Here is a 25,657-nt window from a genome sequence, read left to right on the forward strand (position 1 = left end):
GATGAATGCTGGGGACGTGGCGCTCCTACTGACCTCCGATGAACTTCGCTCCCTCCTGCAACACAAGCAACGTCAGTGCGGAGCCAGGGAAGGGGTCCTCGGTGATGACCTTCCTACGCTCAAGTCAGTCTCCGGTGAAGCGAGAAGGAGCAAGAACTGTAGCGCAATAGTAGAAATCGCGAGAAAAACATACCTCCGTCGATGCTTGGACCCCTTTATATAGAGCCCCGGAAGCGCGCGTGCATGCTTCCCAAGGTGAGCACACATCTCAAAGCTTTCCCTGAAAAGATATGTCAGTAAAGTGTCCCTGACGCAGTACCTTAACGGGTCGAGCATATCTCTGAAGTGACAGTGGAAGCTTCCGTCGTACGATTCTTTGTCTGACCATGCCGCCTATCAGCGGCACTAGCTCCCAAAAGGATGTCAAAGGATATTCCACTGTGTTTGTTACTTGGTCGAGCGGAATGGCCGCTCGGCCAGAATTCTGCTATCCTTGCACTGTCTGCTGTCACGTCGAGCGGGATAACCGCTCGGCTGAAAGTCCGCTGTCCAAGTGTCGTCCATTATCGGGCTAAGCGGGGGTTGCTCGGCCGGAAGCCCACTGTCCTTATGCTCGATTGATGGGCTGAGCGAGAAGGTAGTTCACCGTCTGCGTGCTCAGCTGATGTTGAGTCTACTACTAGTCCGAGCGGAGAAGCCGCTCGGCTCAGCTTCTGCGCGCCCTTTGAGCGTCGGTTTGATTACTCTCCGTGTTGAAGACAGTGGGTCGGTACTTAATCCCTGATCGACATATAATCCGTTTGATCGACTAACACCGTCTATCCGTTGACTTTGACTTCTACCGTGATAGTAGGGTGCCCCTTAATCATCGCATCAATTGGTATTTCCAAGCTTCACAAATAAAATACTATAGTGGTGTTATTTTTTAAATATATCACTATAATGATAATGATGGAAGTATAAAATAAGAAACAAATAGGTAGAAATCTAAAAGTTACGTGCACGGTAGATAATTTCATAATTTTAAATACGTTATTTGATCAATTGATTATTTAATTAAAGTAGATTTATATTATAACAGATCAATTTAGATTTAAGATGTAATCTGGTGATAAAATATAAATGATTAATATGTTAGATAACGTTGAGTTTGAGATGATTGATTTTATCTCATTATAATTTTTTACTGATCCTTAAAATAAATTAAAAATTATTTAAAATGAGCGGTCCAAAAGTCCATCATTTCTTAATTACAAGCTTTATTTGAAAGAAAAAATCTCTCTAAATATGTCACCGAATGTTCTTACCACTGCATAATAATTCCGATAACAAAATGATTAATCAGATAAGATAACACTGAATATGGGACGAATCCAATGATAAAATAGAGATAAATATTTAAATGGTCAATTTAAATGTGCATAAATTTTATTTTAAATTTATGCTATAGGTTGTGGTAAAAAATGATAATATCCACTTGAGCCATCAAGACGGTCCATGTGATATAAAATAAAATTAATTCATAAAGGATTTTGTCCAATATAATGATCTTTTATATAGGTGGATCAGTGACTTATAATGTATTTTACATATACTAAAAATCAATCATTTATTAGAGTAACATCATATCATATGTAAATACCAACAGTGTTAATATATGAAGACACATTTATTGTATATACCGATAGTAAAATGTGATAACTCTCAGCTTGAATAGCTCCAAGATCGTTTATGGGGGAAACATATACGCTAGAGGATCATTCCTATATCTATGGCCCTTACCTATCGACGATACCGAGATTTGATCCTTTCCTGTCGGCGATAACTTAGACAATACCAACTTAGCCCATCCTAGGGATAAACATTTTTTTTTATAGGTGAACTATAGTTTCCGAGTTATAAAAATATAGAAAAAATATCATATAAGGCAGATCTCTTGGACAATTTTTTATGATCCAGAGGATATATTATTCATATTTATGGTTGGATCATGATCGTGATCCGGTCGTAAATAATTGCGATTCCTTCTTGAGTTCACGGTTCCCATCAAATTATAGTTTTTGTTCGGAACGGACAGTCAAAGACTGTCCGAAGGACATCCTTACTCGACGTCCAATAATCTGATTATTTATTCACCATCGGAGGTCTTCGAGCGGTCTTCGGTCACTCGCTTTAAATAAAAATTATAATCTGATGAAGACGGTGAGCCAGAAAGGGATCATGACTATTTTCGGTCGGATCATGATCATGATCCGATCGTAAATATGAGTGACAGATCTTTTGAAAAAAAAAAAAAAAATCTAGGAGATATGTGCTATATAAATTGGAACCTCCGACTTTCGCCTGCTCCGGCTCATGGACCCCAGATGAGATCCTCTGTCCCCAAAATGCTGTGTCCCCATGTCCCAGCGCCGATCGGACGGCTATGATATTTTCATGATGTACACTGCATTCTTAAGATGTGATTTAGTCCGTCCGATCGGCGCTGGGACATGGGGACACAGCATTTTGGGGACAGAGGATCTCATCTCCATGGACCCGGCCCGGCGCCTTTCAACCGCTTCTCGGTGGTCCCCACTTCCCACTGTCAGAGCCGTGAGCTGCGGGTCGCATAACGCGTCTCGGACGGCTAGGCAACGGCTCTGCCAAAGTCGCCGTCAACTCTTAACGGCACCGTCAATTCATCGCCTTCCTGCTCCCTTCCGTTACTCACGGTTCTATAGCGCTCCAATCTACCGATCAGGCACGGGGCTGGACCACTATTGTTTCCAATAGAAAACGCAGTACAAATTGGGCAAGAAATTTCGAGTACAAAGTCTCTCATGGGAAACCGCGGTGCACTAGTTGAGACAGCCGATGGAATTAATTGCATATAAAAGAGCTAAACAACAAGAGAGGGTTTGCCCCAAATCCATCGACGATCTCTCGACGAAGTCCACGCCTCGATTCTGAAGTCGTCGACAGGTTTGCGATTGCTCCTCCACCTCCTTCCTCTCGACTAGGTTTTGGTATCTGTAGTGCTCTATATGGCTCTTTCGTTGTGTTTTTCTTTTTGCTCGATTTGCGCGGTTGCGTTTAGGTTGCTTCTGTTCGATTCCTCGCCGTCCTTTGATTCTTGATGAGCACTTGCGGAAACAATTTTTATATAAACATACCTTTCTATATGATGGTTTTGTGAATTTGGTTTCCGGACTTTGGCTATTGATTAACAAACTAATTCCTTTTTTATCGGGTTTGGTGAATTCTATGAATGATTGCTTAGCAGGAACATTCAAGAAGGAATTTTGGTTTTAAAGAAAGAAGGTAATGGGCGATCATGTTATGTTGCATGTTGACCGCCTGATCGCACCCGAAACTACTGAAACGGTAGCAAGAGAGGAGGATTCGACGCCATCTTCGGAATCTGGTGCCGTCTCTGGGGAAGAAAAGGAAGGAAAGGAGAATATCAAGGTTTCCGAGGAAGAAGAACCTCTTATTCAGACGGTAGACTGCCGCATCTGCCAAGAGGAGGATCACCTTAAGAACTTAGAGGCCCCATGCGCTTGCAGTGGTAGTCTGAAGGTTTGTAAATTTCGATCGTTTTGCTTTCTTGATTTGAATTCTTTAATCATGCCATGCAGTTCATTATATCTTACCGATTTTAGTTTCCTTCTTCAATCAAGAGGAGTTAGTTGTAGCTAGACTATGCCAAGAAAAAAATTTTATCTCAAAGAGCTTGGTCAACGTTAAGAAAATCAAAACGGTTTGCAAGTTATTCCTATTCACAACCTCATCTGGTCACTCTCCCCTCCCTGTGATACTTTGCTGATCATGATTCCTAAGGTGACTAATTCATTTAGTGTAGATTAATTTGTGCTTTGTCCTCTTAATTTTCAACTTTTCATCTAGAGGGCCTCAGAATTTGTAGCAAACCTCTTTCCTTTTACTCTATTTTCCTCAAGGCAGTTGATATTATTATGGAATCGTCTAAATGTTTTTTCATTCAAATTAGGAATGAGACAAACATGCCAGCCTTGCACGGTGTCAAAGGAAACTTGATCCAGTTCCAAGTCAAGTTCAATCTCCTGAGTTTAATAGTCAAATCTTGTCAAGTACAATCTCCTGAGTTTAATAGTCAAATCTTGTCATAGTCAGTTGAAAGGCTTATGTAAAAGTTGTAGTAGACAGCAATGAGAGTATTCAAGCTGATGTTGAAAGATGAGTCTCTCGTCTAACCCACCTAGACTGCGCATTGGATAGTTAGTTTCCGGCTCTATTGAATCGTCCAATTGAGCCCTCAGCATTCAATGCTTCAAGACAAATTCCTCCTTATTATGTGAAAGCTGATTTTAGGTCCCTCTTGATGCAATGATCTAATCACTGAGAATGAATGCATTCATAACATCATTCAAGTGGATAGTTGGATCATAGTTCAAAGGAGCCTTACAGATTAGGACGATTGGAACCAAAAGACAGATGTAGGACAAGAAAGGATGCCAGAAATAGTCAATTGAGGATAACTTCTTGTTTTAGTGGCCTTATCTAGATTGCAATAGAAACAGAAGATGTACATCACTTGCTCTTATTCCTTGTTTCTGACCATTTCAATCTCATAGAGCCATTACATGTGATAATAATTTAAAGCTACTCCTAATAACAGACGAATGTGTTTATGTAAGTTGTACTCCAATCCACGATCCTCCTTTCTAGATCTGTTATTACTTAAAGCTCAGCTGAGTGAGATCATTCTTCTGAAATTTTGCAACCTTTTGTATCTTCAAACTTTAGGTATTATGATTGCTCCCTACTTTGCTACTTCTTTACACTGACATGATGTTGGAATAATCCTTTGTTTTTTTATCAGAATAGACTGATCCAAATATTTTAAAATGACTCAATTAGTACAATGATTCTGCATTTTACTGACACTATATCTATAGTTAAAGCAACTAGTTTTTTACTTTCTTTATTTCTCACATTGTTTTATATGTTTATGATTTGGCTGTTTTATATATTTCTAAGAAGTTCTTGGAATTTTACGTTCTTGAAATTTTACATTTATGCAGTACGCCCATAGGGCATGTGTGCAGCGTTGGTGCAATGAGAAGGGTGATATAACCTGTGAGATTTGCCATGAGGTGAGTCCCAGTTCTGGTGGTAGTTTCTCAGTATTATCCTATCTCCTTTTTAAAGGATTATACAATTGAATATATCGTGTCCTTATAATGTCATTTTTTAAAAAAAAAAAGAAATCCATTGTAGTTTATATTTTTTTGACATAATAATTCATTGGTTTCATTTGTTATCACATTCTATAGCATAGAAAGTCTCTAAAGTCCTGTTCTCCAGGTTTTATGCACAATACTTTAATGATCATATGATGTGAGGTAACCTTAACCTGCTCATGCTTTAGGCCGTTTTCTGCCAAAAATTCTGTCATTCCATCTTGGCCCTGGTTACACATTGATTTTCTTTAAGTGCTAATATGTATTGACTAAGTGCTTCCATACTTGTCGTGAAAGAATAATTATGTCAGTAGCACACATTAATTCCAAAACTACTTTAATGAACCAACTTGAATTGTTGGGACTTACATAGCTTGATGATGGTGGCTATGTGGATAATAATAAGCCCTTTTCCATGGTTTGCAGCAATATAAACCTGGGTACACAGCGCCACCACGTGCCACTCCTGATGAGACCAGAATAGACATCAAGTATGGTTTCTCTTAAATATTCCTTTATCTTGTGCTGACTTCCATATTCTTACCATTTCTTCCAAATAGTGGTGGTTGGATAATTGCAGGTTCTCCTTTGGATTTTCATGACCCTCGGGTCTTAGCAATGGCAGCAGCACGCCGCCAACTTGTTGATGATGAATACGACGAGTATGCTACAAATGCCAGTGGTGCTGCTTTTTGCCGCTCTGCTGCTCTAATTGTAAGCTTATAGTTGTCATAGAATTAGCAAGTCTTACTGCTTTCATGCATCACATGATCTTAATACCTTTCAGTTTATCTAGTTGTTGCAACCGATTGACAACCACACTAATGCTGTCTTAATTTTACTGCACATTAAATTTCTGTAACCTATTTTCATTTTGAATTTTATTATCTGCTTGAATGATGTTTTAATCAACAATTATTTTTTTTGGTATCTTATGATTGTCTTCTGTAATGATAGAGTAGATGGTCACTATGTTGATCTGAAAAATATAGATGCACATGAGTAATGTAGGAAATCAGTAGCACACTTTTACTTCTCAGAGGATCAGTTACAGAGCAGCATTAAGGAACTCTGATTTTCATTTTTAATCTTGATTTAATTTCTCTATCTAGGAACTCCTTTCTATAGAACTATCTATTTTTTTCACAACCTTATGCATTGTTTTTAATATAAAACATTAATAAACCGTCTATTTTGTTTGCAAGCATATGATTTGTTTTTTCTTTTCTAATATCTGGTGCAGCTGATGGCCCTTTTGTTGTTGAGACATGCAATGTCTCTTACCAATGCTAATGGAGATGAGGATGATGCTTCCGCATTCTTTTCGGTATGTCAAACTTTCAATCTAATATACTTTTCTTCAATCTAGCTTCTTCTGAGTGTTGATGTTATCTAGTGATTGTTTTCAGCTTTTTCTCCTACGGGCTGCTGGATTTCTCTTGCCATTTTACGTCATGGCTTGGGCTATAAGCATCTTGCAACGCCGGCGTCAAAGACAGGTCAGAACTCTCCAATTCTTTTACCCTACTACGTACAATATTTGGCAGAAACTTCTAAACTTTTAAGCATGGATGTCATATCTTTGAATTGCAAAACAAAGTTCATGCAGTATACCGATAATCTTTCTCAACTGTTAGTAACTCACAACAAGAATTTGTACAGTTGCTAAATGTTAATCCTTTTTATCGCAACAACTCCTTGTCATCTGAGTTCCAGCACTACACCAGAGTGATGGGATCCTAGATCTAAGGCTGCCACACCTGATTGGTCCGGAGCCTGTAGCTTCGATTCCATCAGAACAAACCAAATGATTATTCGACTCAACTAGATATAAGTTACAGATCAGTTGAATATCAAGTGCACTTGCAAGATACCAAGAACCTATTGTAACCAAAGACCTCTGACCAAAAGTTAATTATTAGAAAGAATACAACAATAACAATTATGTCTGTCTCACTAAGTGGAGTTCCATTGGCCTTGATCCCTTAGTATATCTTCGTCTATATATTTAAATGTATTTAAATGAATTTTATGTTGATTTATCATTGTTAATCAAGTCCTCTTTGATTGGCTTGTTTCTCAATTAATGTGTATTTATTATGATTTCTTATTGTCTAATTGAGGCATTTATTGATCATCTAAATATATATTTATATCATCTTAAACAGGTCTTTGGAGTTTTCTTTTAAAATGTGCAACTTTTTTTTTTTTAATGTTTCTTATCCTGATTATCCTCTTGTCCATAGATCTATCTTAATATACGCATATATACTTGCGTTCTCACTTCATAGTTCAATATTAACTTAGCAATATCTTATAATCACAAAGAATATGTCATCCTTCATTTTTTTTATATAAAATATCTTTATTAACTCTTTATCTTTTCGATAAATGGTCGTAAGATCCCCAACCAACTTAAACTTTATCCTTAGTCTCCATGTTAGACAATATTTATTCTCACTCCCTAACCAAACATAACGGACATTAATTTATCTAATTATCCTCATTTTTTATAGGTACAAAAAGTTTAAAGGAAGTATAATTCTTCTTCTATTTAAATTAGAATCGAGTATATTTTCTATTAAATTGAGTATGATTTTTTTCTCGCCTAACCAACTAATTTATTCAGCCTAAGCCAATGGATTGGTATGAGTTCTCAATCAATTGGTAAGCAGAAAAAGAGTCGTATTTAATTTGATAAAAAAATATGTTAGATTTTAGTTAAATATGCTGAATTTAGAAAGAATTATATTTCCTTTTAGATTTTTTGTACCTATAAAAAATGAAGGGTAATTAGATAAATCGGTGTGCATCTGAGAGTTGAAGTAAAAAAAAAATTATATGCAGAGAGTGACAAACTTTTTCTAACATGGGGACTTAGGAGGAAGAATAATAGCTTGTTATTAGAGAGTTTTGAGCAATTTTTTCTTATCTTTTTGCAAAAACAACCTTAACTACTTAAAATTTTCAATTATAGTAATTTGCTATCGTATATCTTAATAATTATCTTGACACATCTACTACTATATTTAAATTTTATATATTTTATTTTACCATTAGATTTAAATTTCATTCGACATTGCAACTGATAGCATTTGAATGTTAGAGGGATATCAATTTATACATCTTGTGTGTCTATTTTCTTTACTGAAGTATCGGGTTATGTTGGGCGACAATGCGCAGGAAGCAGCGGCTTTGGCAGCGACTGAATTGGCCTTCATATTGCAGTCCGGTCGACAAAGAGGCTTGCACCTCACATTAGCACCCGACTCGCCGGCCACTCCGCACCAAGACCCAGAGCCGGAGTCATAGATGTAACTTCATATGTAGCATTCTACTCGACTAAATTTCATTTCTTCACATATTTTTTTTTTTTATCTCCATCTGATTTTGTAAATGTCGACTGAGAACTTCCTCCTCGCTACCGTGCATTTCCTTTTTCTTTTTTCTTTTATTTTATTTTTACTGCAAGATGATTTAATGTCTTTGTTTTATTCCTTTCGTAAATAAATTGCATGAAGAAAATGAGAGTTGCATGATAAATTCATTAAATCACATAAATTTAGCTACGTTAGATATAAATAAATAAGTAGGGCCGTGGTTTGCCCTATGGAATTTATTTAATTAAAAGACAAGAAAGATATTAATGTGAATTAATATATTTTTTTAAAAAATAGAATTTATTGAAACTAATAAATAAGTTAAAAATGTGGGATCAAGTCATTAAGCAAACGTGGACAAGTAGGTTGATTAAATGCCACGTTAATGACGCACCAAACGATCATTAAAAAGGTAGATTGCTTGTGATTAAGCTCGAGGTTAAGTCGATGATTAGCCTGTAATTGTGATATATAATTGTTTTATAAGTTCATATTCTCACGCCTAATAAAGTTGCAAAATCATTGTATTTTCTTAAAATCAAATGGCTTTTATAAAAGAAAGAAGTATAATTAATTTACGAATTAAAAAAATCGAAAAATCAAAACAAATACTTTTGCTTTCTGATAAAAAATAATTAATTATTAGGATATATTCCATTCATTGAACCCTGCATGCATGAAAATTGTTGATTGTTTTTTTTAAAAAAATATGATTTTTCTCTCCTTTTTTTCCCAAATAAATGATTTCAAAATTAAAAATTATAAAATCGAAATCTTTTAAAAAATACTTTTGCCATTTCTTCGAAACTTTTTTATTCCCCATATGCATTTGTTTAGGAGTATAAATAAAGAGGAAAAGGACAAAAGGAAAAAGTGACGAGTGAATCAACTTAACCCTTTCGACTCACCTTAAGATAGACATAACATCCTTATCATCTTTCAACCTTATTTGCATTCATTCATTGTTTATTTATTTATATATATTTTTTAAAAATAATTTTAATTCTCAAACTTTCATCTTCTAACAAGAATCTTATTTTAGATTTGATTCGTGGCAATCACTTTAGACACTTGGAAAGATGCATCTATAAGTATTTTAAAAAGCATTAAAATGCTATCAATATTTAATAGTTTTTGAAAATTAAGCCACCATACTCTTTAAAATTATTGTTAAATCACTTAAAAATATTGAGAAAAAGTTGATGAGCTTGACCTAATGCTCATAAGAAATGAATAATCTCATAAGTTGAAAAATAAGACCCAATATGAAAAAAAAAGTTCTCAAATTAATTTCATAAAGAACCAATTTTTTTTAAAAAAAATCTTTAAAATATTGAAGGGACATGAGGATGAGTAAATTAATCAAACACCATTTTTTTTACTAATTATTTTGTGGTTCTCATTAACATAAATTAATTATTAAGTAAAGTAGATGATGCATGATCTTTTTATGGCCTAAAGTACCTTTTCATGAGTACCAAAGAAGAGGAAAGGAATATAATTTCTTCATATATCTTATCCTTGATAGAACTTATTTACATAAAAGTCTTGATCTTTCCAAAAGGTAGAAAATCATAACTCAAAGAAATATGGTCATTGGCTCTTATATCACTTAATTGATAGAAAGTGACATTAATAGCACTCAAAATTTGGACTTAGATGAAAAATACTTCTATACTTATCTATGAAAAATTAATTTAAAAAGCATGCCATACAAAAGGCATGAAAATGAGTAGCAATACAATTCTTTTAAAAAAAGTAAATTAAAAACTAAGAAATAATTATGCTGGTAAGCTTCAAGGTTGGATAGCATTGGGAAGAAGGCACTCAACTCCAAAAAAAAAATAAAAACCTCAACATTTAATAACCACTGACTTAAAAAAAAAAAAAGAGAGAGAGAAAGATTATAGTCTTCCAAAATAATGATCAAGGAAAGATGGAAAAAAAGAGAAAAAAAAAAAAAAAAAAAAAAACAAGTCACAAAATTTCCACTTCTTAAATGATTTAACTGACAACACTGGTCTTTTTTTTAATAACATGCGGCGGAAAAAAGACAAAATTGTTCGCCCCGAGCGTTCTTATCGCATTCGACCCCAGATCATTACGAGAGAAATAAATCACAACAACCGAGAGAGTAAATGATGGTGGCGTGAGTTACACGGGGTCCGCAGATTTATGCCCTGACAACCCTGCGATTCGATCTCGCGACCTCATGTGACAAGCATACCACCACTTACCATCTCGGATGACATGTGGGGTCAAACTAAGATAGGGTAAACTTTTTAAAATGACCGGACTCACCGCTTCACGACTCCATACCCCAGAAACCCTCGAAGAAATTTTTTGAGGAGCCTCAGTAACACTTGGTTGATAAGAGCATCCCACCGTCGAAGCGACGACCTCAGTCAACCGGCTCCAAATTGGGGACTTTTAATTTATAAGAGCCTGCGCATGTGGGGGCTCGAACCTGACACCTCAGTCAATGGATAACAACGTCATAACCAAGCACCCCTAGTTCAGTTGTTAAAACTAAGGTAGGGTAAACTTTTTATAGTGACTAGGCCCACAACTTCGCGACCCCATATCCCAAAAACTCCCTAAGAGATTTTTTGGGGAGTGATAAGAGCGTCCTACCACCGAAGCGGTGATCTCAGTCAACATGCCCCAAATTATGGACTTTTAATTGATAAGAGACTGCGCAGGTGGGGGCTCGAATCTTGCACCTCAGTCAATGGATATCAACGTCATAACCAGAGCACCCCTAGTTCAGTTGTTAGATTTTTTTTAATAGCATGATGGCAAAAGGCGAATACACTCACCCCAGTGCCTCCGCCAACCCGTACCAGGGCCAACATGGAGGAGGTAAATCACGGGTGACTACTAGCTTTTGGAATAGTGACTAGCACATAAAAGAGATATTTACCTCGACTTTGCCGAGATTTGAGTCCCAGACCTCATTGTGATAACACCTCATGCGCTAGCCACTAGACTCATCCGAGGGGGCACTTTTTTTTAATAACATTGTGGCAAAAAGACGAATACGCTCGTCCTTAACATCCCCACCAACCAGTCCCAAGGCCAACATGGAGGAGGTAAATCACGGGCGGCTACTAGCCTTTGGAATAGTGAGTAGCACATAAGGGAGGTATTTACCTCGACTTTGCCAAAATTCGAACACCAGATCTCATTATGAAAATAGCTCATGCGCTAACCACTAGACCCATCCAAGGGGACCACTTTTTTTTTTAATAACATGCACCTACTTTGAGTGATAGATAATTACTTCGATTTGATTCTCAATGTTTGACCCTAGTTTTCATAAGAAATAAGAATAAATCAATGAAGATGAAGTGTGTTAAGAGGTCTCATCAACCCTACCAACCCTGGACAAAGATCTTTAATAAGCACAATGAACAGGCTGCAAGGAGCTAATTTATGAGGAGAATTCAGAAACAAATAAACAACAACAGATGACATGCCTTGTCATTTAAGGGCATATAGAACTAATAATTATGGAAGAGGACCACAAATCTGACAATTTTGTTGGATTAGCATTTATCTCTATGGGAGTCACATTCTTCTTGGCTTTCTCCTTCAATTCAGAATTCATTTGAAGTCTAAAATTGAATCCTATACAAGAGATGTTCTTAGGTGTTTGCTCCAGTAGAAGTAATTATTTGAATTTAGAGTTCAAAGTTTCACAGATAACAAGAAAAAGCATGTGTCAGAAACTGAAGTCGATCAACAGGAACAAATTCAAAAAAAAAACTAATCTCAGATAAATCAAGTTATTTATGAGCAAACCAATAAAGTTCCTGATATGAGCTCAAACACAATAATATTTCTGAAGTGGAAGTTCAACCTTTAGAACTAAAAAATAACTTAAAAGAGGTAAAAGTTAAAATAATCAAGTAGTCAAGATGGAACATGCTGATTTAAGAGAAAGTGTAGCACTATATTAATCCATCATAGTATCTAAGATGTAGCTTTCACCCTTTCAGTACAACTAGCTCTAAATTAGAAGCAGAAAGGCATCTTTGATCTTTCCATGATGTTTATTATATTCCGCAAGGAACACAAAAGAGACAAGGAAGCACTAGGTGGTTTCAGCTAATGAAGGAAAGAGCTCACTGTTTAGATAATAAAATATTCCCACTTCCAAATTCCAAGAAGATGATTTGATAAGAATAACATAGTTTTGATTGATAGGATTATGTAATTGATTAGGCATCTTGACTGAATAATTTATTCCCACTATGCTAATTGCGGCTAAACGTTTGTTATACATCATTAATATATTGTCCAAATGATTGTTCTTGAACCAGATGGGGATCCCTAGACAATTTTTTAATGAGATCAGGTAAGCAGGCTAAAAAAAATTAGATTCATGAGAAAGTAGATCACAAATCCTCACACTAGAGCAAGTATAACAAAAGGATTAACTATTTAAGCACCTTGTTCAAGTTTGTGATCACTAAGAACCCTAAAAAACTTAACCTCTAAAAGGCCATAAATGCATTTATGAGTTTCATTTTAGTTCTTCATTGGTAGAACCTAAAGAACACAGTACGGAAGACATGCAAGAATTCAAAGACTAATTCAATCTATTGAATTCTCTAAAACATCATCATTCACTAGCAAACATGGGGGAAAAGATGTTTTTTTTATTGAAAAACAGGAAAAGAAGCATTAGCAACCTTAAAACATAATGCTTGGATTCCTCTCTCTTCTCTCTTCATTATACTCTAATCTACTTAATATCAGCAGCTAAACTAAAGTTAATACTGAACAGAGGAGAAGCTTGAAAGAGCACTAAATTAAGCATGCACGAACTACTTACTGATATCTAGCAGTCGATACTAGTGCAACAACAAGAGCAGCAACATCAGTATTAGCACAGGGAAACTGAGCTCAGCTCAGCTCAAGAGGAGGCGAAGGAACCGTTCACCACATGGCCGTTGCCACCATCGTCGTTCCTGCTGATGTGGTGGCGGCCGTCGCCATTGGTGCCAAGGTCGGCTTCATCCCTGCCGATGTGGTGGCTGTCATCGCCATTGGTGCCAAGGCTAAGCCTTTCGGTTTGGGCACCGCCGCTAGAGCCGGTGTTGCTCCCGCGGCGAGCGAGGCCAAGGAAGGTGTGCTTGTTGTTGTGCATCCAGACCTTGAAGACGCCCTTGTCTACGCCGATCTCGCGGCACCACTCCTCCACTAGGCCCTCGTCCCGCTTCTGCATCCGCCACCCCAGACGCTGCGACAGCTCCTGCATCCGGCCCTTCTGCTCCGGGCTGAACTTGCTCCGGAACCTCTTCCGCGGCTGCGCGGCGGCGGCGGCCGCGAGGGACGCGGAGGGGACGGCGACGGGCCTGGCGGGGAGGGGGATCGGGGAGGGCCCGCCGTGGAGGCCGGCACTGAGGGCGAGGAGCATGTGGGGGGCGGAGTGGAAAAGCGGCGGAGGCGGAGAGCGCGATCCGCGGTGGTGCGGCGGAGGGATCTTTCCCTCTCCCTCCACCTCATCGCCATCATCGTCCTCGTCGTCGTCCTCCTCCTCCTCCTCGTCGTCCTCGGTGCCGTCGCGGTCATCCTCGGCGCCGTCGCGTCGGTGCGGCCCGGGGAGCCGGCGGTGGAAGTTGCGGTGGCAGCCGCACGCGGCGCATCGCAGGGAGCTGGGGTCGGCGGGGTCGGCGTTCGGAGAGAGCATGAACTCGCCGCACCCGTCGAGGGCGTGGCCCCCGAGGCTGGCGGCGTGGTTCTTCAGGCACTCGCGGTACATGAACTCGGCAGCGGCGGGCGGCGGGAGGTGCATATGATGGTGCTGCTTGCGCAGGGCGCCGTTGGGGAGGGAGAAGGGCTTGGGCCTCCCCTCGGCCTCCGCCGCGGCCTTGGGACCGTGCTCCATGCCGAAAGCTAGCTAGGGTTTCTAAACTGCAGCTGCGGGTTTTTGGCTTAGTTTATGAGCTCGATCCAAATATACAATAAAACCCCAAATTTTCAGAAAAATGAAAAGTAAGATGAGAACGCGATGAGATTGAGCACAAAGTCCACAGGAAGAAGAAGAAGCAGCGAAAGAGGAAGATGGATTAAAGAAGAAGAGGAAGAAAGGGATGAGAAATTTAATTGTTGATAAAAAGTGAGGATAAAAGTAAATAATTAGAGAGGAGGAGAGAGATAACAAGTGGTAGTGGCACTTGGAGAGCCACATGCTGTCAATTTTAAATTCGAATGATGATTTTAAACTTTTTATAAAAATAAATAAATAATTTTATTTAATAATTTTAATTTATTATTGTTGTTCGCAATGAAATATTGAAAGAATATATATTAAAAGAGTATTTTATAATTTAATACCAATTTTGTACAAAAGTATTGATCATAACTACTCTGACATTCATTCCATTTGAGCAAGTAAAAAAGGATATATTTAAGAAAAAAAGGTGTTTTTTAATGATTAAAAATGATAATAAAGAATCCATTTTTAATTTTAATCCTTTATTTTTCAAACAATGTGAATCATCAAAACTTAAATAGATACATTAGTTTGAAATTTTTGTTTTTTTTTATACTCCAGTATCCAATTCATCAAATTAATTTTGGAAGTAATGAGCTTCTACTATCAAAATTTTTCATTAATTATCTTGATAAATTAAAAGTATAAATGATTCTTGAAGATTGATTAAGTATTATAAGTAATTTAAACTGCTCGAATGTAATATATATAAAATTCAAACTCTTCTATCATATTATTTACCATTGCCAGTGGGGCGAAAAATTAATCAAATGTAATGTCCATAAACAAACTAGGAGGGCAAATATTTGATGAGTTTCAAAATCACAATCAACTTAGAAAAATAATATTAATTTTTTAATTTCACCACCTAATGACAATAATCTAAGCATTCAAGTAACTAGTAAGATTTCAGAAACATACAAAAAAAAAAATCATTGATAGGTGGAAGGTTGGCATGAATGATTCTGAAAGGTAATTTTAAATGATTTTCTTCAAACAAAAAGTAAAATCAAGCATGATATAAATCAAGTAAAATTTTATTTATTTATTTTTATAATTCAAACGTTTAAACTCTTTGTCAGGCTTTAATTCAATTATCAGGTAAATTCATAATACAATTTACACGCATTCAAATATCTGGCTTTTAAAATATTCGTCTTATTTAAAATTTAAATTAAATTTTTTTATTATTCTTTTAAGTGCTTTAGGAGATAAAATAAACACAAACTTTAAGAACTTACGAAAACTCAAAAGAGAGATAAATCCGGTAATAAGTGATCTCCTAAGTAGGAGGATTATTTACTACAATCATGATCAAATACTTACCCATTGACGTAAGTCTATTAGTTGAATACTAACTCAGTTAAGCCTTTGTGTAAAAAATTTAGAATTTTTTTTATAATCCAAGTATCTAACTCTTCAAATCAATTAATTCTAAAGGTAACCGACTCGGTTCTACGAAAATTTTCCATCGACTATTAAGATAAATCAGAAAACGCTCAAAAAACTCATCCAAACACTCAATATTCTTAGAATTATCATCTCATTGAAGAAAAATCCCTCCATCACATCATAATTAAAATTTGACTCTTAAATACTTAGATAATCGCTAGAAAGACCTAGTACTTGATGGAAAGGAGCGAGATGCAATAAATAGGAGAAAGGAAAGTCATAATTGGGGGCACATGAGTTGTTGGGAGTAAATGATTTTTCATGTGTAAGTGTAATTATATTGGTGTAAATGCTAGTGAATGTTAGTGGGAAAAAAAAATTAATTATCTAAGTTAAGGGAGTTGTTAGTGAATGTATGAGAGGGATTGGGTGGCTAGTGGAGGAATTTAGAACAAGGCCTTGGAATTCGTTGCCTAAAATGGTCCCAATCAAAGGATAAAGAATGAAAGTTTTGACAAGTGCAAAATTTTAGATAATAATTCACATGTCCATATATGGGAACACTTCAAAGCTTATTCATGAGAAAAAAGATCCTAGAATTTTCTCAACCAAGAAAAATTATATATAGAGAGAGAGAGAGATGGCCTATAATTTATCATACATCAAATCTAAGTGTTTTTTTTCCAAAAACTTCGAAGGATTTTTTCTTGAAAAGTAAATCCTTTGCAAGGAAGGGAAAGGATCTTGTTTGATGACTCTTTAAGTGCAACATAATGGAGTTATTTCAACTAGTCCTTCCACATCAATCCTGGATTATTCTAAATAGAGGTGTCAATAGAAAAGGATATGTAAATATTTTGATTTTTTTAAAAAAAAAATATTATTCCTAAGACATAAAAAGGACTAAAAGCACTAAGAAATAATTTTAAAAAATAGACTACTAAGGATGGAACTTAGAACTAAGCTAAGTCTAACACTTATTATTAGACAAAGCACAACATGTGAGTTGAGATACTTGAGCTAGGCATCAACTTGTGAGCATTTTGTGTGGATAACAATAAATTTTCTAGTTGAAATATCAAGTCAATTAATAAAGAGAACGAACATCTTTACCTCTTTAGTTGAAAGAGAATTGAATAATAACCCACTTTGGTGTGGAAGAATCTAGCCCAATATCAAAATTGATTATAAATATGTGGGAAATAAAACTCTTAATTCTACTACAAAACATCTTTTTCTCCTTTCCAACAGATTTTTTTTTCTACAACTCAATAATTTTTTTACCAGCACAGCATCCAATTAAAATATGGTTATGCTGCTAAAGAAATGGGCTTCAAAGGGCCAATCTTCATCTCAAAACATGAAAAGGGCCAAAACCCATTGTAGATTTGGAATTGCAACTGTTATTTTTTTTTCAATTTATTCTAAGTTTTTATTCTTGACTCAGACCTGGTACAAATATTAAAAGTGAATTCCATAAATTTAGACAATCACTTAATTCAGTGGATAAGCTTGTTTATAGTGAAGGGGATGTTAAATAAACTGGATATATTGAGTGGTTGATGAACATTTGGTTGGATGAACCATAAAAATATTAGAACATCAAATGCTGTTCGTGTCATAAATTTAGATTAATCATGAAAGAAAAAAAGATTGCAAATTTGCAATACTATTTTATTAAAAATTCAAAACTTAAACTAGACAAGTGGAACAGTAATGAAAGGCATAACAAAACCTGTGTAGCTTTCAACCCATTAATGATGGTCACCCTTAGTGCAGCCTGTAAAAGGTAAGAGAATCAATTTAGATCTTTGTGAAAGCCGGATGGTGGTAAGAACAATCGTAAATGAAAAGGAAAAATAAAATAAAAGAAGAAGAATAGTGAGAGAAAACAAGAGGAGTCGTCTGAAACCTGCAACTTTGGGCATGTTCATGTGGCCACTGCATGTGGAGATATCATAAGAGTCGGCAAAATTAAAGAGCCCCGGGAGCTAATTAGTGCATTCATGTACTACTGCAGAGCAACAAAGTTTACTGCGGTCTCCTTCGGATCACCTCCATCATTCTCCACTATATATGAACAAGGAAAAATGCATAAAAAGATGGCAGTCCACTTATGAAATATTTCTCCCTCTAAAATAAGAACAATAGCATAATAAAAATTAACCAAATCAATATTCATATCTTATCTTACATTTTGTGTAAGAAAGCTTTAGTGTTTCTAACCTTTTTCTAGAGAAATAAAAAGTTCACCTCTCTAGTGCTCGTATACACCATAAACATGAAAGAAATTCACAATTTTAGCTATCATTATGTAAAACTAAACTATATTGAAAATTACAGGAAAAAAAAATAAAACTTATTTAACATCACCAGGCACCACAAGAAAGGATCAATAGCTAGGTAGCAAAACACTGATTGTGTTGTTATGACAAACTACAAGCATGTGAAAAAAAGGTGAACTATGAGCATGTGGAAGTGTCTCAACATCAAAGGGGCCGACGATGGAATCAATGGAGTCCATATTTGGATGAGAATGATGCACACCTTGAGGGAGATTTACAGGGCCATGATCTTACAGCAATGGCAACAAGTATATTGGCAAGGATAACTTCTAAATTGTCTCCTACTTTTCAAAATGCACTTGAAACTCTCATTGACATTAAACTCACCGGGGATTTTCATTGTGCTATCAATAACCCTATTTATAAATTATCATCTCAATCACTCATTTAGGAAGATAAGACACTTTGATAGTGAACTAAAAAAATTTAAAAGGCAGTTTAAAAATAATAAGATTTTAAAGGGAATTTTTAAAGATTATTAATTGCCTATTAAAAATATGAGAGACAAGTAGGGTCCACCTGACCACCCATATGCGATAATAATGCGATGGCAGAGCAGTTGGACACAGTTTGGCCTTCCATCATGTGCCGGACTGATACCAGCACATGCACCCTAGTTTTTTCCATTGCCCACTAGGTGAGTTCTCTGATGCCACTTCACTTTATTTTATCATTTCCTAAAGACTCATGTCTTCCTCCATCTAATCTATAAATATGAACACTTTTGCAACTTCCCATCATATCATTTCTTCTCTCCATTATCTATTGATATCTCTACGCTTGGGAAGCACAAAGGCCATGGCTAAGCTTGTTATTGTGCTTGTCATTGCTCTGCTAGCCATTTCCATGGCTGGTTCCAGCCACAAGGTGACCTTCCATTCTTACCAAAACATATTCTAGACATCTAAAAGTTTTCCTAAGTTAGTTGTCTTGTTCCAGGTTCTAGCTAAAGCTACTGAAGGTTCTTCAGAGCAATACATGCAGGTAATAATATTTGCTTCCACCAGACCCATTTTCTGGAGTAGGTAGCAATACTTATTTCTGTAATGATTTTTGTCAGGCATTGAATGGACAAGGATCCCTCAGGATCTATCGTAAGTTTTCTTCCTATAAATCAAGTTTAAGAAATGTTTCTAGTGTAATATTGGTTGCTTCAGCGACAAAAGAAGCAGGGTAGTTGAAATCATTAGATAGATCTACTAAAAAACTTAAAATAGATCAACTGAAATGCATAGATCCAGTTGAAACTCTAATAGAAGAAGAAGATGCAATATGTTTCAGACTCATTGGTCGACTAGATGTGTCAGTTTCTTTCTTTTTGGATTTTAAAGTGCTAAATGTTCTCGAACAGAGTGTCCATCACAATGTTCAAGAAGGTGCTCCAAGACGCAGTACCACAAGCCATGCATGTTCTTCTGTCAGAAGTGTTGCATGAAGTGCCTCTGTGTGCCCTCAGGCTATTATGGCAACAAAGGAGAATGCCCTTGTTATAACAACTGGAAGACCCAGAGAGGAGGACCTAAATGCCCTTGAGTCGAGGAGCATACATTTGCTCTAACATATTGATATTGTTATCCTATTTTGCTGCACCTAAAAATGCGCCTATATTATCACAAGGCTGCCCGACTTACCTCAGTATGGTTTGCCAGTGTGGTACGGGGAAGTATGTCTTGTATTAAGAATCTATATTTACAATTGACTGTTAATGGGCTATGATTTATGTCTTGTGTGGAGAATGGAAAGGTTTCTAAAAGAAAAAGACTGGAGTACTAGAGTGGACAAAATGTGGGAAACTAATCCAAAGATGCAATCTATTGCCATGCAAAGCAGGTAATTTCTGTAATTCCATTTTAGGAAGAATGTGAATTTTGCTTCAGTGTTGGAGCAAAAGGCCAACAGGGTCAAACCTTTTGCTACTGATATCAACAACAGTCAGATGAACTCCCAACCAGGGTTAAAATGAGCATTTGATGAGCATATATGATTCCTATCCACCCAAAAATGATGAAAGATTTACGAGGTCCATTTCCACCCAAAAATGACATCAGGATCATGTCAAATGCACATTGCAAAACACATGTGAGATATATTTTACCTAAGCAGGAAAAATAAATGTCCAATCTGAAGACAGATCAATGGCAAGGATCATGGAAATTGTATATACATATTCACACTAGGGCATATCTTCTGAGATGTTAACCTTTCTACAATTTAATAAATAATATATTTGATAATACTAAGGCAAAAGAATGCCCATGGTGGAACACAAGGGGAATTTAATAATCTGAGCACATGTAAAGGCCGCTGGAAAAAAACACTAGCAAACGCATGAAAATGAAAATGAAAATGTGATGTAAGTTCATGTAATTCTTTTGAAGGGGAGCCTTGCGTAACAGTAAAATTATTGTCATGTGACCAAAAGATCACGGGTTCGAATCCTGGAAACAACCTCTTGCAAAAAGCAAGGTAAGGACTACGTACAATGGATCATTCCCCGAGACCCTACATGACGGGAGCTTCGTGCTGCCCTTTTTTTTTTTTTTTGTTAATGGACTAACCTTGAGGTGAACAACCCAACTTGTAAGGATCACCACTAGATAAATTGGGAAACGCAATGGTCAAACCCTAAAACCCTAGTGGCCTAGGCATGTGAGAAATTCGAGAAACTGCGAGTGTATATTTCACCCGGTGAGTTTCGAACTCACGCCATTAGGTTACCCATCGTAAGTCCTTACCCCAACGGGCGCAAATTAACGAATTTGAGTTGAAAATGTGGATCCCTATGCCTAAGCTAGTATCATCTTGTAAACTCTACTAAACATAGTGTGTGTATTATAAAGTATGAACATGTTCAAAGGTTAACAATAGATTTTATACTTAGAAAGAAAAATTGAGTCGATTAAAGTAAAAAAATATAAAAGTATAGGGAGACTTTAAAAAACAAGAAGTTAATATAAAATAATTTAACTGATTTAAATATTAGGTATTATACAAGATTATATATAGCTCAATAAAGAGATGAAATTTATATAGCAAACCTCATATAATTGTGATTATCATGGAAATTTAATCTCGAAATTTTTATAAAGCTTATTTTTGGTTTACTTTGATGGATAATTAGGAAAAGATGAAAAGAGATTGAGAAAAATAACACAAAATAGACGAGTGATTCAGTAATTCCTACCCTCCTCCCTCTCATGTATTTCCATACTAATAACCAAGTTTATCTGTCCTCTCCCATGCGCTATTCAATTGCTCAAGGCTAATAGTCATCTGTGATTTTCCTCTTCCGTGTTGACCTGGGGACGGGCTAACATAGGCGCTGGGGGCGAGCGAATCACCTTTTGTCACCATACTAGTAACCAAGCTGCCCTACGAGTATAGCCGAGTTGGTACTTAGATGGTAGATTATCACATGAGAGCACGGATCAAATCCTCGAGGGAACAATCCCTTAGGGAATAAAATCCATCTCAACTAGAGAGGTCACTCAGTCACCGTGATTTACTTTCTTCATCTCGCTATGGAGCTGAGGAACGCTTGGGGTGATTGAGTCACATTTTGCCACATACTAATAACCAAGCTAGCCTAAGTACATCGTTATGAAAAGGTTTACAGAAAAGTTTCTCTGTGTAATTCCTACATTATGTGATTCATTTTGACCTCCAAATTTTGCAATTGAACGGCCTATTTATTCTCAATGAAAGTGTGGGCGAAGAAAATAATTGTATAGCATTTTATTCTTGTTTCAATGCTACTATGTCTTCTGCCATCCCTTGAGACGTTAATCTATACATGACCACTATTGTGCTCCTTCAGTAGTTTAGTTGATTAGACAAAGCAGAATGGGAAGGAAATTTCTGTTTGTTTGCCAAAATTAATCTATCACAGAGAAGTTAATGTTTCAATCTGTCTTCGCATGCACAAGCAAAAAAAAAAGAACGAAAGAGAGAGGATTGCCGCACCTATAAAACTCCATTAAGCTGAGGTCGACGCCATTGGATGGTTCATCGCATCAATCGCGCGCTCAAACTCCATGTAGCCCCAAATCGCGTGGAGAGCGAGCACAGCACCGGCCGCGCTACCTCGCAACGATCTTCTTGGAAGCTGTCACGCAACGTGAGTGGATCGGGAAGGAATGGCGAAACCCGATCGAAGATTGCGAGGGCTTTGAACGCCATGGCGGCAAGAGGCGAGGCGAGGCGAGGCTAGGCGAGGGAGATGAGAATTAGAGATCGCGAATTTTATATCTCCAGCCCAGGTCACGTTGTGCAATTGGGCCGAGCCCAATATAAGTCCCAATCACCAAAGCAGGATGGTTTCTTTTAATTAATGTTCTTTGCAAAGGAAATGTTAGATATTATAAATATTAATTTTAATGTGAATTATTTGATAATTATTTTCATAATTAATCATGTCAATTTATACAAATATACGATTTGATAAATATTTTTTTATAGTAATTGAAAATATATGGCGTGACATAGCAGGCTAAATCTGTGACCTTTCCCACCAACTACAATAATAAGAAGTAGAATCTCTTGGACCATTTTTTATGATATAGGGGATGTGTTATTTATATTTGTAGTCCGATTGTGGTCGTGATATGACTGTAAATGATTGTGATCCCTTCCTGGGTTCATCGTCCCCATCAGGTTATAGTTTTTGTTCGGAGCGGGCGGCCGAAGACCGCCCGGAGGACATCCTCGCTCGGCGCCCAGTAACCTGCCTATTTATCCACCACCGGAGGCCTCCGAGCGACCTCCGGCCGCTCGCTCCGAACAAAAACTATAATCTAGTGGGGACGGTGAACCCAAGAAGGGATCGCAACAATTTAGGTTCGGATCATGATCGCGATCCGACCGCAAATAAGAGTGGTATATTCCTTGGACCACAAAAAAGTGGTCCAGAAGATCTGTGCTCCTACAATAATACTGCATTAACAATACTATTTTTGTGTTGTATTTCAAAGAATAGCACCACAGTAGTATTACATTTCAAAAAGTAGTACCATTTTAGTGTGGTATAAAATTAGTACCTAAGTGGTATTTATTTTTGAAGTGCAGTACCACAATAGTGATTTTTTTTAAATTCAACACTACTATAGTGATGTTCTTTGAATGCAGCACCATAATGATTGACGAGATGGATAAAATGAAAATCAAGTATGCCCTTGGAAATCGATCATGATAAATACTAACAAATTGAATACATATATATTTATGAATTATGCTTAGGCCATAGTATTATAAATCAATTGTGAATGTTTGAACTATCATATCGATCGGTCCAAAAAGATGCATGGAGTGTAGAACCCTAAATGTAGAAGGGAAATAGTACACCTGAGAGAATAACTTGTGAGCTCAAAAGAAGAAAGCATCAACCTCAAGCTTAAATTTGGAGGGTCTCCATGTGGTGTGTTTGAAGCCTTACCCTATTTTAGGAACCAAACACCCCCAAAAGAGAGGAGAAGAGAGGGCCCCTAAAGTTAAGGCACTCCTTAACTTTCACATTCTCATGCATTTCTTCATTAATGGAGGGGTAGTAATGTGGCAAAGTGCATTTAATTTGGTCGGTTAAGGGTAGGGAACCCCTTTATGAGGAGGGCCATGTCATACAATCATTAGGGTTTTCAAAATGAACCCAAGGGTTTATTAATTTGCAATGGTAAATCTAGTTTTAGGACTAGATTAGCATATGGAATGAGGATTCGGTCGATTTGTGTCAGATTTATTTATATTAAATGCGATACGAAGATACCTCATGATGGGAGCTTATCGAGGTAAGGAATATTGTATTTTTGTGTGTGTGTGTGTAATTTAGTTAGGGCAACTAGGGTAATTTATTGAATCGTGTAGTCAATTTTTCCTAATGTCAAATTACATACCTAAGTTTTATATTTACCAAAATAAGTCTTATTTCCATTATACTCTTCTTTCACCCGCGATTGATTGTTTGTTGATGCATCACCATTTAACTATTATATGAATAGTTTACTGTCCCAATCGATTTATAAACTGTTATACTCCATATATGAACTCCAATTGAATGTGTCAATCAACTCTCAAAAATCTATAATTGTAAGAAGTGCAATTAACTTAGTTGGAAGTGTTTTGAGGTGTCTCGAATTTAATATCTCAATCTTAATATTCCAATGTTTGAGGGCATGTTTGCAACTAGTGCAATGAGCTTGATTTGAAGTGTCTAAAATTATTAGTAAGTTTTGATCAAAATTCATTAATAATGTTATAATATCTAAAATTTTAAAATCTCAACATAATCTAAACTAGAGGAATTTTATGAACAATTTGGTAGTATTTATGAGCGGGTGTAACACGACTAGATCTTCTAATGAATTTGTGATCAAATATAGATCATATTAATTTCAAAAACTTGCATCTCTATATGTAGATTGTGAAATCTATCTAAGGACATAATTACACTAAGGAGGATGCAAAGAGTGCAGTAAACTTGATTTTAAGTATTTTTGAGATATTTAAAATCATCAGTGAATTTTGGTCAAAACTCATTGATGAACATATATTGTCTAAAATTTTAAAATCTTGACATAATCTAAATAATTATTGTTGGAGCAATCCCAATGGTCCGCGGGACCATGTGTTTTGGTGTTTGGGCAAAGGGTTTAAGTTAGGTTCACCCTTGTATTTGATATGTGTATTTGAGTTGTGCAGGTTTGCAGGATACACATATGACTCAGGTTGATGACTTCGGGTCCGGTGAAGGATGGAGCATCCGAGGGACCGTGGACAAGGCAGCGAGGACAAGGGCCGAGGGAAGCGACTTCGAGGCATACGCGAAGGATGGCATTGGGTACGAGCCGCGGGCTTGAATGCATCCGAGGGACGAGAGCCAAAGGAAGTAGGCTTGAAGGCAAAAGGTCAAAGCTGCAAAGGAAGAATCAAGTGAGTCATAAGGGTGAGGGTACGAGTGCACGAGAGATTGTACTCGGAGTAAAATCCTAGTTTTTAGGGTTTCACTGTAGCAGTACTGTAGTAGTACTGTAGCACTACTGTAGCACTACTGTAGCAGTCGACTGCATGTTTTAGCAGTCGACTGGCAGCGAACAGAATGTGTGGAATCGAGCCGTTGGGATGTAACGGTCGAATTTCCATAGAGGGCAGTCGACTGCATGTTTTAGCAGTCGACTGGTAGGCGGGGTTTTTCAACCCGTGGCCTATAAAACCAAAGCTTGGGAGCTTGGTTTGAGTTGACGAAATAGAGGTGGTTAATCTCTATTAGTAGTCTACTTGTGCCCTAGCGTCAAAAGAGCTCTTGTGAGGGTTGTGGTGAGGTTTCTCCACCCACAAGGAGGT

The 25,657-nt window shown here is 36.9% G+C and overlaps 3 protein-coding genes across 4 annotated transcripts; 2 read left to right on the top strand and 1 right to left on the bottom strand.

The window, feature by feature from the left end:
- Positions 1-2,804: 2,804 nt before the first annotated feature.
- On the top strand, positions 2,805-8,652 carry LOC122007187. Of its 2 annotated transcripts, none has more exons than XM_042562996.1 (8): positions 2,805-2,964; positions 3,266-3,561; positions 5,046-5,117; positions 5,631-5,695; positions 5,765-5,918; positions 6,448-6,531; positions 6,614-6,703; positions 8,388-8,652. In XM_042562996.1, exons 2-8 carry the CDS (start codon positions 3,307-3,309, stop codon positions 8,514-8,516), a joined length of 849 nt encoding a protein of 282 aa, XP_042418930.1. In that variant the 5' UTR covers positions 2,805-2,964; positions 3,266-3,306; the 3' UTR covers positions 8,517-8,652. The 2 variants fall into 2 exon arrangements, with proteins under 2 accessions (XP_042418930.1, XP_042418931.1); XM_042562997.1 differs by having other exon boundaries at positions 2,826-2,964; positions 3,263-3,561.
- Positions 8,653-13,228: 4,576 nt separating this feature from the next.
- LOC122007188 (zinc-finger homeodomain protein 9-like) lies at positions 13,229-14,675 on the bottom strand. The gene has a single exon (XM_042562998.1). It carries the CDS (start codon positions 14,478-14,480, stop codon positions 13,506-13,508), a length of 975 nt encoding a protein of 324 aa, XP_042418932.1. The 5' UTR covers positions 14,481-14,675; the 3' UTR covers positions 13,229-13,505.
- A 4,328-nt stretch (positions 14,676-19,003) lies between these two features.
- Positions 19,004-20,038, top strand: LOC122007189 (gibberellin-regulated protein 6-like). The gene is made up of 4 exons (XM_042562999.1): positions 19,004-19,192; positions 19,265-19,309; positions 19,386-19,419; positions 19,677-20,038. Exons 1-4 carry the CDS (start codon positions 19,040-19,042, stop codon positions 19,856-19,858), a joined length of 414 nt encoding a protein of 137 aa, XP_042418933.1. The 5' UTR covers positions 19,004-19,039; the 3' UTR covers positions 19,859-20,038.
- The last annotated feature ends 5,619 nt before the right edge of the window (positions 20,039-25,657 follow it).

Source organism: Zingiber officinale, chromosome 7B (genome assembly GCF_018446385.1).
Source record: "Zingiber officinale cultivar Zhangliang chromosome 7B, Zo_v1.1, whole genome shotgun sequence".
Taxonomy (NCBI): Eukaryota; Viridiplantae; Streptophyta; class Magnoliopsida; order Zingiberales; family Zingiberaceae; genus Zingiber; species Zingiber officinale.